The 19,888-nt window shown below is 27.7% G+C and overlaps 1 protein-coding gene across 2 annotated transcripts; it reads left to right on the top strand.

Moving 5' to 3' along the window:
- The first annotated feature begins 227 nt into the window (after positions 1–227).
- Positions 228–19,743, top strand: cnc (NFE2 like bZIP transcription factor cap-n-collar). 2 transcript variants are annotated; one of them, XM_070647689.1, is made up of 11 exons: positions 228–2,059; positions 4,386–4,532; positions 4,630–4,696; positions 13,641–13,726; positions 13,815–14,120; positions 15,867–16,010; positions 16,104–16,346; positions 16,438–16,534; positions 17,679–17,961; positions 18,064–18,610; positions 18,686–19,743. In XM_070647689.1, exons 1-11 carry the CDS (start codon positions 1,145–1,147, stop codon positions 19,184–19,186), a joined length of 3,336 nt encoding a protein of 1,111 aa, XP_070503790.1. In that variant the 5' UTR covers positions 228–1,144; the 3' UTR covers positions 19,187–19,743. The 2 variants fall into 2 exon arrangements, with proteins under 2 accessions (XP_070503790.1, XP_070503789.1); XM_070647688.1 differs by having other exon boundaries at positions 235–2,059; positions 18,061–18,610.
- The last annotated feature ends 145 nt before the right edge of the window (positions 19,744–19,888 follow it).

Genomic DNA, 19,888 nt, shown 5'->3' with positions numbered 1-19,888 from the left:
GAGAGAAAAGAGAAACAAAACAAGATTAATTATCGTATGATTTGATGGTGTTGAAATTTTTTGGGAATATGTGAAATCTTAATTTCATGACTTAAACAGCTACAGAAAGAAGCTTCTCGTTCTTTCTTAATCTGGCAATCCTGAAAAGTTCAAAAAGCTATGACGTGAAAAGTGTTATTGTACAAAACAAGTTTAAGTAATACAGTCGTCTTTTTTAATAAAGTGTCGTTCTGTGTGACCTTTTTTACATTGATGTTGCAACTCTCTCCATTTTATCATTGGAAAAAAAATTTAAAGAATTATAGACAGAAATAACATTAGCGGAACATCTGTATTATAGTGCAAAGTTCAGACATGAAGACAAAATTGCATCATGTGCGCTTATGGTGAAATTGTAATGTTGAATAAAATAACGGGTTATTTGAATTTTACAACATTTTGATTTCCATTAAGTTGTTAACCCCCTGCAGAAAAACACAAAGTATATTTATTTAATTTGTAGACGGAAAAATTAGGAAAACCTCACGAAAACTCAGTCAATAATACAGGAAAGTTGAAGAAACATCGCAGAAAGAATATAATAATAGTCGGCACTTAAAATCTGATACAAAGTATTTTCAAAATTGCGAAATATGTAAATGTTCAAAAACTTTGAGTCATCATTTTACACGAAGGTTCAATAAACAACAATATAAAATGAAATAAAGAAGAGATTGAAATAAGTAAGAAAAGAAGTCGCAAAGCTACCAAATGGGTTAATTAATTAAAGGTGATAGTGTATTAAAAATGCTCGTGAATTGAACAGTGCAACTGATAGAGAGAATTATAAGAATGAAGAGTAGTGATATGTGAATAATAACATAACATTTAATAGAGTTATATTGAAGAACACTACAAGTTGTGTTTAGTGCTTTATATTAACTGTTTATCATGCAATAGAAAGAAGTAGAATATTTCACGCTTACAGACAACAAAAAAGAAAAACTGAAAACGTAAACGTAGAATTTATATGATATTTTTACGAAACAAAAACAAGGCAGCAGCAACAACAAAAGAAATAGCAAAGTAAAAACAAAGAAATTTCGTGCTTATTTTGGAAAGAGAATATATGAATAATTAATAAGGAATATAATAATAAATTAAAATGATCTCAAAAAAGTTTTTGTATAGTGAGCAGATTCTTCAGCTTGTATTAGCTTTAAGTTTACTTCAAGTAGATCCTATAAATTATTTGGAATGGGGGGTGTCAAGGATTCACAATTACGATGATGGTTCACCATGGCAATTAGAAATTGCCCAAACATCATTTTCTGATTATCCATATATGAATAGGAAGACTTATGTCCCACTAATAGAGGATTTAATAGATGTAGATAACAATAGAATAAGAAATTACGATGTGCAAGCTTATCTGCTCAACTTTGATAATACTTATCCAACGATAGAGTCTACAAATGACAATGAAATTAACAATAATAACATTAATAATAATCAAGAAAGAAATTCTACCTCGAATACTTCAATAGCTTCTAATACAACAAGTATTAATCATGGTGGCGAAAGCAGCAATACAGAAGCATCATCATCAGAACCTACACTGAATCTCGTTAATTTAGTTCAGAATAGATTTCATGAACTTGAACATGATGATATCTTTTTAAATTCGGATCTTTCAGCAAGTGAAAATACCGAATCGATTGTTGATCAAAATTTAGCAGATCTCCATGACTACGAGGATCGTCAAATGCCAATCTTCCTTAATGTGCCGGTGAAGCATGAAGATATCGAACAAGGATTTCTTTTTGGACAAAATGAATCACAAAGTATTGAGAATAGAGTAAGCGTATTGGAATTAAATTTGAATAGGACTGAATTATCAACATCAGATGTGATAGACTGGAATGAATATCTTTCTCTTTTGAATGATTCTTCGACATCAGAAGAAGTATTTCGAAAGCATGATAACGAATTAACTGAAAGTATTAAGACTGAAGATAATGAATTAAATTTTGAAAATGACGGTGAATTAATAACATCAAGTGTAGAACTCACATTAGAGGTAAGAAGATATTGAAGTTATCTAAAATAAACATTAAGAATTTGCTTTAATATTTAAAGTAAATGTGATTAAATAATGTTTTGAATTTATTTTTAAACCCTTGATTGTGACAATTACTACATCATCAACAGTATAAGTCACTTTATTTATCCTTCAGATAAATTTAATGTCTGTCCTAAATACTATAAATGTGCTTAAAGTCATATTTAAAAAAAATATGAGTAACAAGAAGAAAAATTGCATTCCAAATTTTCTTTATTCTACTGAACATGTCTATTTTTAGCGTTTATATTGCGTTTTTTTTTCTTGATCTCATGTGTGAAAATTAAACTGTAAAAAAAGATGCACAGAGTTTGGCTTTCAAAAATAATGCATGTGTTTTCGTCGTTGACCCACGCTTCAGTTTATAATATTTCTTTTTTACTTTCCTTGTGTCTGAGCCAAGTTCAATGAAATCTACACAACACGAATATAGCTATTATTGAATTTTACTTCCAACGTAAAACGACTGTTTAAGCAAAGTTTTGAGAATAGAGATTTACGCATTTCGAAAATTACATGATACCGGGAAAACCCATTCTTCACTATAAATTTAATAAATTTATGAAAATAGAACATAAGCTTTACAACAAAAATATTAATTTTAAATGTATTAATAGTAGCTTAGTTGCGGAGATAAATACTATATTTCTAACGCAATTAACAAAAAGATGACGTCATTCTCAAGGTCGTTTTCGTCAATATGATTGCATTGTCAAAGTCATTTACAATATTTTATAAATTCGCATTTTTATTTAATCGTGTTTAATAAAACATAAAAAATTCACAGATTAAAGTTTTAATAAAATATGTTTCCTTTTTAAGGGTATACTGTTCATGTGCTAAATGTAATTCTTACTTTCCATATAAGGTTAAAATGTGTGATTTATTCAGCACACATAAAAATAATTTCACATGGACTGAATCGTATTACTACTGAGTTACCACAGCGATTGCGGTCAACAATTAAATCATAAAGTAATACAAGCAATTATGTATGAGGGTTTCGTCGTGTTATTCGGGATTTTTTAAAGCATTGTTGCTCAAAAAATATTAATTTCCAATATAATTTTTATTGATCTCATGATTTCTTTAATAATATTATTAATTAATCATAGGGCATGGATGCGCCTTGATGTAAATTCTTTGAAAATTTATCTACGTATTTGAGAGATACAAGAAAGAAAAAAACATTGTAGGTGGTATCGTCACTTGTCTCCAAAGGTTTAATGATCTTTAGAAAGTTTGCATGATTTCTTTCCTTTTTTAAATGTTACATGATCAAAAAGTGATAAATGATGTATTGAGAACTTGTCAAAATATTTGGGAGCATGATCAAAAGAAAGTTATTTGTTCTTTTCTGTCCTTTCTATCTGTGCTATTGTAAACTTTCTTTGAAACTTTCAACTTGTTTCAAATTATTCTCTTTTCTTTATCTAGATAGCTCTTGAAATATATTAAAAGGAATTACACGACACAGAATACATGATAAATTGAAAAATTATCTTACCACAATATTATATTGTGAACAATAAAGCATCAACCGCTATAACATGTCATTAATAAATAGAACTCTACATTTTTAGAATGTAATTAATTATGTTTTACAAAACTACTTAAAAATATTTACAAGACTTTGATGATGGATTGTTACCTAAATTTTTATTTGATCTATTCTTACTGTAGTAATGCACTTTAACTTTAAATTTGTTGACAATATATTAAGGAAAATACCTGCTATGATAATTCCGTAGAAATGTATTTTTTTTATGTATATTTTATTTATTTTGAGGAACTTTCATGACTTTTATCGTGCCAGTGAACTACAGAATGTGCGCATTCAAATTCTTTATGCTTATATATTATATGTTTCATGATGCAAACGTTTCTATGTATTTGTAGCATAAGGCGTAGCATAACTTTAACCACACCTTCTTTCAAAAAAGGATAATTTATCAACGAACTCCACTTCCAGCATCATTTTAATTTTTTATGATAAATTATTGCCGAAATTTAATTTTTTTATTTTTGCGTACTTCTTAATTAAAATATTTTTAGAATGTGTTGTTTATTTTTTCATAAAATTTTCGCTGTATTTTGAAATACTACATGCTATGGAAATGTATTAGTTATCTTATCATTACTAATCATATTGGACATTCGAGATAAACGATATAAAAAGTTTTTTCAATGATAATAAGTTTCACACAGAATATCAGTACTTCTTAGAACATTATTAATGAAATATTCACATTTCTGATTCCGTTTTTAATTAATTTTTATTTAGGAAATGGACTTAATAGAAGTACTTTGGAAGCAAGATGTGGATTTGGGATATAACCCATCATTATCAGCGCTTAATTCACAGAAAGAAACAACAGCAGAAGATGACATCGAAAAGTTAAAAGCACTACTGGAAATGAAAGATGATAAGGTACGATCTTTCTAAAATTTATTGATTTGTTATGCTTGAAAATACTACGATCAATGTTTCTGGAATGGCTTGTCTAATGTACTTAATTAAATTTTAGCCATCTGAAGGAAACAACAATCTTAATCCATGGGCTGGTTTATCATACACAATTGATACAGAAACTGGTAAGTAAATAATTAATTTCATAAAAAGTTGCAACTGTAAAACATATTCTTATAAGCATAACTTTACAATACATATATGCATAATTAAGATATATTTTTCTACTTCTACTTCTATTAAATAATGGTGACAAGATTTCCTTTTTTTAGTTAGCCCATAGAAAATTTTATTAATGGTTATGGATTTTAGTATTAATGATGACATTATAGAATTTAAATTCTTATATACTCTACCTGCAAATATGACAAAATTGAGAAAGAAGAAAAAAACGTTCCTTTCTATTGTACATTGAATTTGTGAATTTTACCTTATCATTTTAAAAATAGCACGTATCCATAAGTATGCAGTTAAACATTCAGAAGAAGTAGATAGGAAAAATCATATAAAAGGATCTTGAACTCCAAAATTCTAACGAATAAAAATCGCTCAAAAATTATGAAACTTGAATTTTGGAGTTTTGTTAGTAAACATTTTAGTCTCATCGAAAACTATGTAATTTACAATGAGGAATCTACAGCATGACTATTGAATACGAAATTATCATTGAACCCTTCAGTTTAATGTATTCAAAATATATTGTTCCAATATAAAATGTATGCTACATAAACTATTTGGAAAAATATTCGCCTGTCGAAAAACGCGTTGCTTAAAACGATTGAAAAAGAACAATACTTTTAATACATTGCGTTTCATGTATTCATAAAAGGGAACATTTGGAATTTATATTTCTTGCTTTGTAACTCTCGAATCATTTTTCATCTCGAATGGTTGGTTGTTTTTAAATAAAGAAAATAATGCTTTTTGCCTTTTATGTGTACTCTCATGAATTTCCTTCTAATGCGTTATAGAACGATTTCTCTCGAATAAATTTAATGAAAAAAGAAGTATTCCATGAGCAGTCGTCGATTCGTTTGATAAAATATTTGAGAATTAATATTGATTAAAGGAATAGAAACAACAAAAATTATATCTAGCGATCTAAGAGTTGTAAATGTACAAAAAAATAATATAAAATCTTCTGACTTTGCTTACAAAGTTTATAGAATTATAATCAGAGAAATATACAAAAATCTCATTATTGTATGTTGTATCAAAATGGCTGAAACTCTTACAACAAAAAAAAGAAGGGAAAATGAAAATAATTAATGATCTTACCAATGAAGAAAAAAATATTTTGATAAATTACAGAGCTGTGGATTAATTATACGGCCACGAAGAAAAAGCTATATAAGAGTATGCTGCCCACAAACTCTCAGTAGGATAGATATTAAATCCTCATCTTAGTTCCCCCCGACATGAAGAAAATTTTTAATTCAAAGTCTGAAATTTTACGTCGTAATTTTTACATTGTTTTGTTGCATTGAAGAAAGATGATGAGTCTTCAAAAGACATATTTCGGAATAACAAAAGTGAGGCACATTTTGAGTTTTTTTTAATATCCACACTTTGCGCCGGCTATAAATTTATTATAGCTATATAGTATAGAACTTAAACATAGTTGCAACAAGCTTTTATTCAATTGTATTTATTTTGAGCTATAAATTCTTAATTTTTGGCACATGCTTTTAATTTTTATTACGAATATAGATATTAATTAATAAGAGAATCATCCTGAAAAACATCTCAAATTACTGATCTAACAAATAAATAAAAACTAAATTCAATGATATACTCGGATCAGTTATTTTTTAATAATAGCAAAATGCTACAATGCTTTCATTATTTGAAAATTTCAATGAAACGATATGTTTAATTTATACCAGACAGATATTTTTCTTAATAATTAATTGAAGCATCTGAATTAACGACTATGTGCACACACTTAATTAAAGTCAGGTGAACATTTTAATTTCCAATTCGTCATTATAATTAGTTTGCAAAACTCGATAGAAAATATTCATTTAAATATGTTAGAATGGCACTAATACATAAATTCTAGTTTATACAAGGCAAAGATCAACGAATATATATTACACTATATAATAAAGTATTTAACACTAAATTTCACTTTCATTGAATTGCCTATGATGATGATTGTAACTACGAAAAAATTAACAAATCATGATGAATGATCGAAATAATAATTGGTAACCAGAAGTAAGTGAGAGAGCAAAAAGTCGTTCCAGACAGACACTTTATAAAATAAAGTAGAAACCATAACCACAGATAATTTTATGCGTTTAGATTAATAATGAATTAACAAAAATTGTATTAAATGGAAGTAATATAGTAGGTACTGCAATCGCCAACCTATGTAAATTTCTTGATTTTTTTGTGTATCATATTAGCAATATCATCATTTTAAATATTCAATACTCTTTCTCATAATTCTTTTCATAAGTCATGATGAGTACACTAGTTATGTATTATTTTAAATACTTAAGCACAATTTGCTGCTTACAATTATTTGTGTGTAATCATTTTTGTCTCGAAACTGTCTGCTGCTAGTTTTGATTCTTCAGCATGTTTAAAGCTATTTCGTGTAACACAAATTATAAAAATTCTTTTATTGAATGATGATTTGATTTAAAATCAACGAACAATCAATTTTGTTTTTAGAAAATGTATGCTGCGAATGGAATTGTCTTTATTTTTTGACTGAATAAGACAAGATGTCTTTTTCTATGTTAAAGTCTTTTGTTGTTTTTTGAGCTTAAACAGACTTAATTAGGATTCGGCTAAGAACCTGCAAATGTATTTCCTGCATTTTATATGTGAAGGTTTGAGTTCGGCTGCACTTTATAGGCAGGTCTGCAATTTTAAGATGAATGCTAATAATAAAAGCAATTAAAGTATTAGATTCTCGAAAAAGTAACTCTCCATAATTCTCCATACAAGAAGTGAAGTTATCTAAATAGCAACATGAATTAATAGAAAAATAGAATATGAGAAATAAAAGGCACAATGGCTTTAAAACCCTGCATAAATTATTCAAAGCAATCGAATAAAACGGTTAAATTAAGCAAGTAATTTTGGCTACATTAACTTTTATTTCAATTGAATGTAAACATTCATTCAAAGAAAAAGTAAGCTAATAAAATGATTTTTATTTTTTTTACATTTTTTCATAGATCATCTCTTAGTTGCCTCTTTCATACAATTGTTGATTCACTAACTAATAAAAGAAAAAGATGGTGGTATCAATAACAATTACTTTTGAGATTTTTTTTTTCTTTATAAATTGAGTGAGTTTATATCAAACAATATGGTAGAAAATTATCCAATAATGAAAAGTAACGTTGAATTCAGTATTAATGCAAATGAAAACCGCTTAGAGTGGAGAATTATAATTGGAAAAATATCCAACAGAGATTTATTTAATTAAAAGTTATAATTTACTTGAAATGTTATTTATGTAAAAGTTTCTCTTACTCACAACATCTTGCAGCTTTCTCCCTCTCTGCCTAACTTATCGTTTTAATTATTTTTTAATTCTTCTTCCATGAAAATGTCTAAAGCACCTCCATGCGAACGGTTGTATAAAATTTGATTATTCCTGAAGAAAAAAAAAAACTGATAACAGAAGAGAGATTGGATGTCTTCAATGGGTTTATTGATTAAAAACCTTTATTCCTTTCCTTTTTGATAAATTTTGCCTACCATTTATTTTAATACATCGTCATCATTTATCATAGTCAACTTGCTGCATATAATATTTCTTCTATATGCTGCTTGAAATGGATAGCGAAGCCAATTTTTAAGGTTTCAAAATGTATATGTGTAAGTGTCTGTCGAATAAGCAAAGGAAGAGAAATGAAGAAACATAAAAACTTGTTTCATGATTGGTCTATGGAACAGCGCAAAAGTATTCTTTACCATCCGCCTCTTTTTGGTTTATTATATATGTATACAATACTCTTATTGTGCAATTCTTTATAACAAGAGGTATCATATTAAATGATTAGTTGTATTTCTTTTTTCTCTATTCGAACCAAGCCCATTTCTTCAATTCTTATTCATTTTTATTTTTATTTAAAGGCATTATATCTTTGTGTGTGTGAGAGATTTGATCTGGTATGATTTTATGCTTTTTTGTGGTTACTCTATCTATATCTCACAGTATTAGTCTGTTTAACATTGTAGTGTTTGGATGCTCGGACAAGATTTTTAAGGAATTGCATAAAGAAAATGATTTAAATTCCAATAATTTATTAAAAGTGATAAAAAATTAAAGTCCTAAATATTTTTTTTAAACAGTTAATTAGTAAAACGATCCAGGATATATAAAAAATTTGACTTTTAGCTTATAAAAAGGTGGAATAATGTGAAAACTCTATAACTCGCAAAGTTTAGTTTTAAAAAATTATAAAGAAAAAAAAATTATTTTAATAAAATACGTAAAAACACTTACTTATATTAGAAGAATTTGTGCAAAAAGGATAAAACACAAATCTCTAGTTATAAATATAATTAATAAGTTAAGTTAGTTAATAGAATGAAAATTAGTGTCATAATAAGTGTAAACTGAGATTCCAAAAAAGCATACTCATATTTCATTACTTCTAAAGGAATTTTATATGATCTCACAAAATAAATAAAAATAATTAATATAAGAAAGCTTCCGTAATTTAATTAGGTATGTAACATTTATTAAACAATCATTAACATTGATATCAATAATTTTTAATTAGAAAAGAGACCTCCATTCAAAATACATGAGCTTCTATTCCAAATAGTTTTTGCATTTCAAATTTCAATTACAACTTTTATTAAAATATCTGAATTGATCATTAAGAGTTAAAACGATCTAAAATGTAGTTAACTTAAGTAAAGATAAATGAAATTTTGGATGAAATATGAAAGAACAAACGAATTTTAGAATATGATTATAATTAAGAAAGTTTTAGAAACGCTAATTTTTGAAAATATTCACAATAATTCTATACCAGGAACCTAAAATGTTTAAATCCAGAAATTATCATATTTTAGCAAAATTTCATTTAGCTGCTTAATTTCAAACCAAATCGATTTAAAGTACGCTGTCCACACTGTGCTATAAGATAATTAAACGTAATTAATTTTAGTACGTAGAATAATTCAGTCAGCATCCTTACTAATGTTAAAGAGAGAATTCTCCGAATAACTTTTCAAAATTTTCTACTTTTGATCAATTTTTCTTATATCATGTCAAATTTATGGCTTCGTTCTTTGTATTTACTACAGTTTGGCCAAAATCGCAAGTCTTCATATCCTGTATTTTAGATGAGCAGGTCTACAGTATCTTAGAATTAACTTACGGTGCTTGAATAGATCTTTATTTGTCTAATTATCTTTCGTCGTCATGCATTATTTAATTAAATATTTAAATTTTTGTGCAAGATTCTCGGAATCAGAATCAAATTGCGCCTTTTAGCAAGAATTTTTGGCACTTTATTCTACCTTTCCAAATAATTGAGTAAACATTTCGAGCTTATTTCACCTTGATCTATTGTTTATTGTTTCCTAAGCAATGAAAAATTCTGTAATTAAAGAGGAAATTGAAATTTTAGTGATCTGCGTAAAAATTCTTACTTTTGAATTCATGTTTTTGCATGAATTAAACCCTAACAAAACAAAATAAAGAAATGTTAAGAAATTATAATCATTATTAAAGCTAATTTAATAAGAAGTTGCTTTGCTTGATAAGTTAAAGTAATGTTTTTCGATTAAGAAAATCCAAGAACTATTCATTTAGTTTTTTTATAGAATTAAAAATTTGAATATTACGAGTTAATTGAAACTAGTCTAAAGTTTAATTATTAAAAAAATCATTAATTAACGTTTTTAGAGATAGTTTTACGCTTCGAGGCCGTCGCCGGAATTACACAATGACAAGCTCATCTTGCCAACAAGTAGCTAAGAAACTGTGCGTAATAATAATACATTTTGTTTGGCTGAGTGTGGGATATTGACAACTATGGATCGTAGAAAGTTCTAGTATGAAGCAGTTTGAAGTTTTAGCTAAGTGTCATTGAGTTATTCCGGTATTGATTGATCTCGAAGCGTCAACTCTCTAAACGCAAAAATTGGTATATTTTGTATTTCAGTACAAACCTTAAACAAATTTCGCTCAAAAGTTACAAAATTTTAAAAATCGCTAAATCAATAAATTATTTTAAATCCCACTGGATCTTGCATTATGACTTAAAAATGCTTCTAAAAACTTACGTCTACAAAATTTTTATATTAATTCGAACTGACGTATTTGTTAATCGAATAATGATTGACGTAGCAAAAATGCACTGAAGTCGCTCGATAAGGTCGAGCTTTTGATATTTTTTAATGCGCTAAAAAGTTTTTGCTAATTCTTCTAAAATCATAACTTTTATAGTATAATATTATAAATCAATATTCTTTGTTTGTCGATTTTTAGAAATCGAATGAGATTTAAATATTAATAAACTAAACAAAAAGTTTTTAGCAACAGCTAAAACAGAAGAAAAATGCGCTAAAAAGCCCAAGAATAGAATTTCATAACTAGATTAGAGCGCATACTTGGAAGCATAAAATGGCGTTTCGTTCGTTTTAAGTATATAACACTATTTAAACTTCCTAGTATATTGAATACATATAAATTTTCGAACCCTCTTGCATTTGATCATTCAAAAGAAATAAGACATTCATTTTATTCATTCCTCTAAAATTGAAAAATTATCCAAAAATTTCATTTATTATAGTTTCATGATTCTTTAGAGAACTTTTTATTTTATTTAAAATGGTACAACTTAATTCTCTAAGGACGAAAAGTGTACAATAGGAAAACAGACTGAATACAGAGTAATAAATGGATGCAAATAAAAATCATTAATCATAACAATTCTTTCATATTTTGTGCACCTTTTAAAAATTGAAAAATAATCATTAGTCATAAAAAATATTGACACTTTGGGTAATACCTTAGTTATGATTATTATTCTAAGAATTAACCTAAAATATGAAAAATTGATTTGTCAAAAAGAGAATTACCTTCGTAAAACAATTCATATGCGAGTCTTAAAATGCATAAAATGCACGCCCGCACTATCAAAGATAAAAAAAATAAGCCGAAGAATTTTTCATAAAAAGAATCAGGTAGAGTTCTTCGTAAAAAATGAATAAGTCTCAACCGGTGTGGACTCAAAGCTTTTTTTAATTTCCAATCTTCCATCATACATCTACTCAAAAAATATATTTCTGACTTTTCTTCGTTTAGTATTTCATGCGATAATATCTATTAATATTGTGTCTACATATTTTTTCGCATCCTTTATTAAATGTCAGTGTCAGCACGTTCTCAAACGTTCTTTCATGTTCATTTTTTTTCACAACGAGAAATACCTTCTCGCTTTCTTATATGTCAATACTCTATCACAAAGAATTGAAAGAAATAAAATAAAAAAAAAAATGCTTTCAAAGATTTATTTATATTGAATGAAATGAACATCACATCAAACGTTTGTACATAAATTGAGATTCTCAATTTTGAGAGAGATGAAATGAAATAATCGATTATAATTTTTCTGATGATAGGTATATCGCTAAGCCATAACGTTGATGCGAAAGACCTACAATGAATGATATTTTTATAATTCAACAATGATTTTCTAATTTTTTCATTTTGTGCTATGAATTTGTAAATAAAATTTACCATAGTGAAAAAGGTATGCGGAAAAGAATTCATAATTTTTTTATTATGTTACTTTCCCACTTATTAAAGAAAATTATCACATTTTGATAGCATACGGTAGATATTAATTTGTCAACCCCAATAGTTTTCAAAATTGCCTGCCTATATTAAGGTAAATAAAGTTATATATTTGTATTAAGGTGAAATGTTAAAAGGTATTATGTTATGAAGTCATCTGCAGGATGGTTGTTCAATTTTATATTTCATTTCATTTCTTCGGTTTTTTGATGCAAGGAAAAAATTATTCTTTTCCGAAACAGAATTAAGAAAAGAAAAAAAAAAGTCGTTCTCAAGAGCAAGATTGAAAGGAAGACAATCCCATAAAAGAAACGAGTAAAGTGGAAAAAATAATGAAATTTTATTGTTAACGAATGAACACGACGTCTGGAATAATAACAAAATGGCTGTCTTTTAATGATGAAGAAACACCATGAAAAAATTCGTTTGTAGGCACCGCGGTATTTCTTCTTTCCACTTTGTTATTGTTATTTTCTTCTGAATACCGATTGATTATTAAGAAACCGAAGTTGGATATAAAGAAAAAATGTTTATTATCCAAGCAAGGCATTCTTCAGCCATTAATATGTAGTCGATAAATATAGCCTTTCATTAAAATTTAATTTTATAATATTAAAAAAAATTGTAATCGAAAGTGTAGGGAAAAATATGTATGAACAACAAATTCATATGGAATTTTATGTATATCCTATTCAAAAATATTCTCTAAAAAAGTACATTTTTTTAACAGTTAAGGATGATGAGCCACAATTCTCGATAATCATCCTTAGTCATATTTGCTATTCAATATTTAGTTTATCCTTAAAAATAAACAAACTTTCAAATTTAAGAACAATTAAGATTTAACTTTTTTCGTCTTCCGGAATTAACATCATTTAATCCCTATCTTCTATGAATTTAATTTTTGGTACCTACTTTTAAAAAATATTTCTAGACATAATTTTGTCACTAGTTCTAATTCTTCAAATTTTGAAATGACTTTTCAAAATATATTTGCTGTATAGCTCCTTCAAAGTATCAAATCATTGTTGATACGGTTTGATGTGTCATGATACGATTGTATTTTCATATTTAAACCAACAATTATAAATTGTGAACTGCTTTGTCAGGATAAATCAATAAATCCCTAATACCTATTTACAGAAATGAAATTCGATATTTAAAATTAGTTTATCTGATATTTAAGGTATAATGTCTCTTAATAATTGTAAAGCTCTGTATAAGAATATGTCAATATATTAATAATGAATGTTGTAAGCTTAACTAATTAATTTTACTTCTAGGTGAATATATTTTACAATCAAATAATTCAAGCGAATTTTTAATATTTGATGAACCTCTCCAGTTAAATAATATCAGTGAATTAAATGTAAGTTTTGCGATGAATTATTAGTAGAGATGTAGGCTTAATAATTTAACAATTATTGTTCTTTTTAATTCAATGAAAAAAATAACAGATCAAAGAAGGAGAAAATACTGTTAAAAAAGTAAGCGAAGAGTCAAAGAAAGAAGATACAGCTGAAACAGCTGAAGATCTTGAGGCAACACTTGAAAATAATTTAAAACTTGATATTGGAGCGGATAAAGATGATTTTGATTTCGATTTAAATTCTTCATTGTCCATATTACTTGACGAAACAGAAGACCTTGATTTACTCAGCGAAATGATGATTCAACCATCATCAACTCATTTCCAACATCCTCGACAAACAAATCAGAATTATGCACATTGTGTCAACAGTTATCGACAATCTAGCTATCAGGTAAATTAACTTGAAAGAATAACAAAAGAAAATATTAAAAGGACATCATAAAAAAAAAGAATGTACAAATTACTACTTAGAAATTCATGGTTGCGTTAGAGAAATGTCAAATCAATAGAACACTGTATGGTGACACTAAATACTGCTACCTGTTTTATGTTGACTTTGTATTTTTTTATGACTTTCCTTGGTAAAAGGCTTCAACCACAAATGTCATAATTTTTATTGTTATTTACACAAATTTTCTTCACCTCTTACACATTTTAGTATATTGCTTACAGGTAGAAAATTGCTTTAATATCCTCAAGAGTCTTCAAAGTATTTCTGTCATACTGAATCCAATCCAATCAATAATAATATTTGATCTATAACACTCTAAAGAATTCCGTATCACAATTTTATTTGAACATAATTTTGACCTGTAACTCCGTTAAAAATTGGTAGTTGACTCGTATTTTATGCAACAGATCGTTGAATATCTGTTATTTTCAAAAAATTACTAACACAATCAAACCAATTCAGCACTATCCAGCTAATTCAGTGTCAAATAATTGTAAACAAATTAATATTTAAGAATTAAATATTTTTAAAGTTTTCAACGAATCCTTAAAATAATAAGGAACTAAGGTGAATAGTAGCTTAATATAACTTTTAAAAATTGAAAAACAATCAGAATTGCCTTCCTTAATTAACAAACTAAAGAATTTTCTTCTTAGACATTTTTAAAACTTGATTGTAGTTGTATAGATGTAATCCCATGTGTAGCATACATGCATTGTATTGTTTTGGATAGAAAAGAGCAATTTTTTATTGAAACTACCCAATATTGAAGCATTGAAATATTAAAATATAAGAGAGGAAGAAAAAGCACTTAGAAAAATATGAACATTTCGATTTTAAGATAAATCCAAGAGACAAGAAAATACATAATTCCAGGTATAAACACTTAAGAAAGAAAAAATAACAGAAATTTTTTTCGTTAAAATAAATATGTTTAATAATTACACCTTCCTGCTTGAAGGATTCTTCTTAATAATTTCAAATATAAAGTAGTTAAGTAAACACTCGAATAGTTTTTCTAGTATAAAAATGAAAAGAATTTTTTAGACTTAATAACAAACTTCAGTAAACCTTCTCAAAAATCGTCGTCTTCAAAAGTATCAACATACATGTGCCTACAATGTAGAAACAAATTGAGTTAAAAAAATTTAGAAATGTCAAGTAAAAGTAAATTTGTAATGTGTACATACTTGTAATGTATTGATAGAGTTCAATTCCTCTTCATAATGATAAAAGTGTTGATAACAAAAAAAAATCTTCATAAGTAGCTACATTCTAGAATCGTAGTGTACTCGAAAAAATACCTAAAGAAAATGAATATTAAATTATTATTCGAAAAAAAATTTATAGTTTTACAACAACGGAAGTATATCCAAAATAAATGATATGTTTATGAATTGTATAGAATTTAAAAAAAATATCTAATAAGTATTGTTATTCATTCAACTGACCTGAGACCTTGAAAAACAAAATTAATAGTTATATGTATGTATGCACTTCGCAAGATATTATTAATTAATTACATAATGAAGCCATGTGCGATATACTTCATAAGATTGACTTTTTCGATTCACGCGACCTTTAACATTTTAGTTTTCTGTTAACTTTAAACAAGAACAATACGATAAGATCTATCTTCCTATACGAGTACTAATATTGTCTTAATTCCTTTAATAATAAAAATAGGGACGAGTTCCTTTGGGTCGTACAATGTCGATGGAGCAACGTTGGCAAGATTTGGCCAATTTGCTAAGTTTTCCACCTGCAATGGGAATGGCTGATATGTCCTCGCATGCCAGTGCACATTATCCACCACATTATCCTTATCAAGTGAGTATTAAATTTTCATTTACTTTGTTGAATTAAATTTTTTACAAAAAAATTGCATAATTTGCAAAATTGATTTTTCATTTTCCTACTCAGGCAAGTGGACCGATGTCTCAGCACGGTCAATTCGCTCATCCACATTCCCATCCAGCCGTACTTCACAACGCGTCACTTGCTGATATTTCAGCACAACCTTCAACATCACATCACTTGCAACCATATAGTTCCAATTTGGGATCTGCTGTTGCAACTAGCATGCATTTGACAAACTCAAACTCAGAAACAGATGCAGGAAACCACACACCGTACAAAATGGAGCATGATTTAATGTATTATTCGGTATGATAAAGCTCTTTTTCTTTATTTATAACTTATACTTAAGAAAAACACCATGACAATTGCGTTTTATTATTTCTATATGTGCTTACAGCAAGCAAATCCAACAGAAATAAATCATCCAAGCGACGGCATTTTGAATATTTTCAACGATGAAGACTTACAACTTATGGATATGGCTGTTAATGAAGGTAAATTTCTTCAAGAAAATGAATTAATTATGCAAATCTATTTATTTCCATCACAAATTTCTGTAAATGCAATTTACATTCCTATTGAGAATATTCTTATTGGAAGTAGTTTTCAATAAGAAAAGCTTAAATTTTGTAACGTATGATCTAGAACTTTTAGAATGTCTACATCATAATTTTTATGTGGGTTATAAGTAATGAACTGTTTTAATACTTTATCATGCCTAACTGACTCGTTATCTTTTGATACCTTTGTAAAGGTAAAGAAAAGCGAAAATGTTTTATTGATGAAAAAACTTAGAAAAAACTGTGCTCAAAACTTTTTACACACATACATATGTTTAAAAATTTTTGGCTAGCCAGCTTTGGAAATATATTTGTCATTTGCGTGCGATAAAATACATCACAGAGTATTATCAATAAATATAACTGATAAGATATTGCCAATAAAATGTTGTATGAAATAACAACATTCAGCAAAAAGAAGTAGTTCAGAGTAGCTTAGCGCAAGTCATTTTGTGATTTTTAAATTTTTTTTTTGTTCTTTAACTTATTTTAATAAAAGTCTGATAAATTTATTTATTGAGAACAAGCTTGATATACCTTTTTACATTGCAACTTTCGTTTAATTCTAATATGAGCTTGTATTACAAAAACTTTATTTATATTCCAAAGTTCTATAAGAGAAAAGTTTAGAAGAAAAAAAAAAGAAAATCCCAACATATCCACACTAAAAATTGGAAACTAGACACGACAAACACAAAAGTACCGAAAATATTTTGTGTGAACATTTAGAAGAGAAAAATACTTGAAATAATTAACATAATACGAAATTACCAACTAAAATTTTATTCAACTTCAACTATCGTATAACAAATGATTCAGCAAAAAAACTTCAACTCATACTCAACTAATAATAATAATAAAAGAAGAAAATTACTGATTAATACTCCAAGCAAAAGATAATTTAAACATTTTTTTAAAAGAAAATTAAAATAGTTAAAAAAAAATTAAATAAAAATGTTATCAACGTTCACGTTATTAGGTAAAAGAGAAATAAAAATGGCATAATTAATAAATTTATTTAAATTGCTATAGCTTTCCAATTTAAGGAGTGTATTAATCATAATTTATTATTTTTTAGGAATGTATACTATGCGTATGTTGGATCAAAACAATACCTGTGCTAATGCTTCGCTCAGTTCAACAAATGCATTGATGGGTTCAAATATGCACACAAATTTATCGTCAGGAATTGCATCGGCATCTGCAAGCAGTTCATCTACAGTTCCACATGTCACAAGCGGCGATAGATTGGATGCATCCAGCGACAGCGCTGTAAGTTCAATGGGATCAGAAAGAGTTGCATCTCTTTCCGATGGTGAATGGAATGAAGCTGGCAGTGACTCTGCTCAAGAGTATCAATCGTAAGTATCTTTGATCCAAACATTTATCAATGAACTTTATATTAATTTTAATATTTAAATATGATTTTAATTATTATAATATGTGTGTTTGTTCTACAGCAGAAAATTTATTGGACCATATGATTATCGCTACAACAACAGTCGCATGTTAGAAACAAATCGACAACAAGTACCACAAAAGAAGCATCAAATGTATGGCAAGAGATTTGCCCATGAATCGGTTTTGCCTCCACCACCACCAATTCATCATCATCCATCAAATGTTGGAACTTCAGAAGCCATTCCCAATATTCCATTAAAATATGAACCATATGAAGGATACACAAATGCTGTAAATCAAACATCATCAGCAGCATCAAGTGTGATCAAACCACCAACCACTGTAATGGATCCAGAAATGAAATATTCATACTCGCTTGATTTTCCACATCAAAGACATAAGAATGCGAACGGCATATCTGCAAATGAACTTATTAGTCATAATCATACATATGTTATGCCTCCACATCCTCATTCAGCGGCACAGCTTTTAAATGGAAACGGAGCCAACCCGAAGCCACAAACTCGTGATAAAAAAGCAAAAAAGATCGAAGATGAACATTTGTCTCGAGATGAAAAACGCGCCAGATCCATGCAAATCCCAATCACGGTAACTATTTCTTTTAAAGTTTTTTTTTATAACTGTAAATTAAATCAATTTATTTTGTTTTATTCCTGATATTAGGTACAAGATATCATTAATTTGCCAATGGATGAATTCAACGAACGCTTGTCAAAGTATGATTTGAGTGAAAATCAACTATCTCTGATAAGAGATATTCGTCGTCGTGGAAAGAATAAAGTAGCAGCCCAAAATTGCCGTAAACGTAAACTCGATCAAATCGTATCACTTGCTGACGAAGTGAAAGATATGAAGATGAGAAAGGATCGATTCCTTCGTGAACGAGAAATGCTTTTGACTGAACGCAGACGCATAAAGGATAAATTTGCTGCACTCTATAGACACGTTTTCACTAACTTGCGTGATAATGATGGAAATCCATACAGTTCTTATCAGTACAGTTTACAACAATCTGCCGACGGTTCCGTTGTTTTAGTACCAAGATCCGATCAAAATTCAACAGAAAGTGCATCGAGTGGATCATCTCGTAGCAACAATAGTAACAATAATGGCAACGGCAATGGACACAATTCGCACGGAAATAATTCACCAAACTTTAAGTAATCTGCATAACAAAACAAACACAAAAAAAAATTATACAGAGAGAAAAAAAAATAATATACATTTAAAATAATTAAATATCTAAAAAATAAAGAAAAATTAAAAAGAGTTAAAATACCTATTTCAGAATCTGAGAATATGACTCGGATCATTGATGAGAGAATGTTAAATATTCTTTTGGGAAAGCTTCTGTGTCGCTGGGGCATACTTGAAAATGATGATAAAAATTTGTTTTTATCGGTATGTCCCAGCATTTGAATTATCAATATTGAACTGTATATATTAATATATATTTAGGTTATTAACTGATTTAGTGGGGTTTCAGTGATAATAATAAAAAAGGCATTTATGGTAACGATAAAATAAATAAAAATATTGAATAATGATTTCTTTAACACATCAGGATATACTCTATAAGGTTTCTAATTCTTTTTTTTTTATCAAATATCGCGATACATTTTTTGTTGTCAGACCGTACTTTAAACTTTATCTCTTCTCATTGTGGAAATTTTGAAATGTTTTGAAACTGCATAAATAAAAAAAATATTATCCAAAACGAGTATGTTACTTTATGCTTTATATAAACTTTTCAATCTTCATTGCTATTGCTAGCATAAAGTTATAGTTTTTCATCCAATCTTCTTTTCGTCAAACGTATTTGAAATATTTAATTTGAGATCTACTAAATTTCATATGTAGATCTTA

The sequence above is a fragment of the Chironomus tepperi genome, unplaced genomic scaffold (genome assembly GCF_022539635.2).
Source record: "Chironomus tepperi strain 1889 unplaced genomic scaffold, CSIRO-AGI_Ctep_v1 contig_376, whole genome shotgun sequence".
NCBI lineage: Eukaryota > Metazoa > Arthropoda > Insecta > Diptera > Chironomidae > Chironomus > Chironomus tepperi.
The sequence above is the reverse complement of the archived record's forward strand: the minus strand, read 5'-3'. Positions and strand labels throughout refer to the sequence as shown.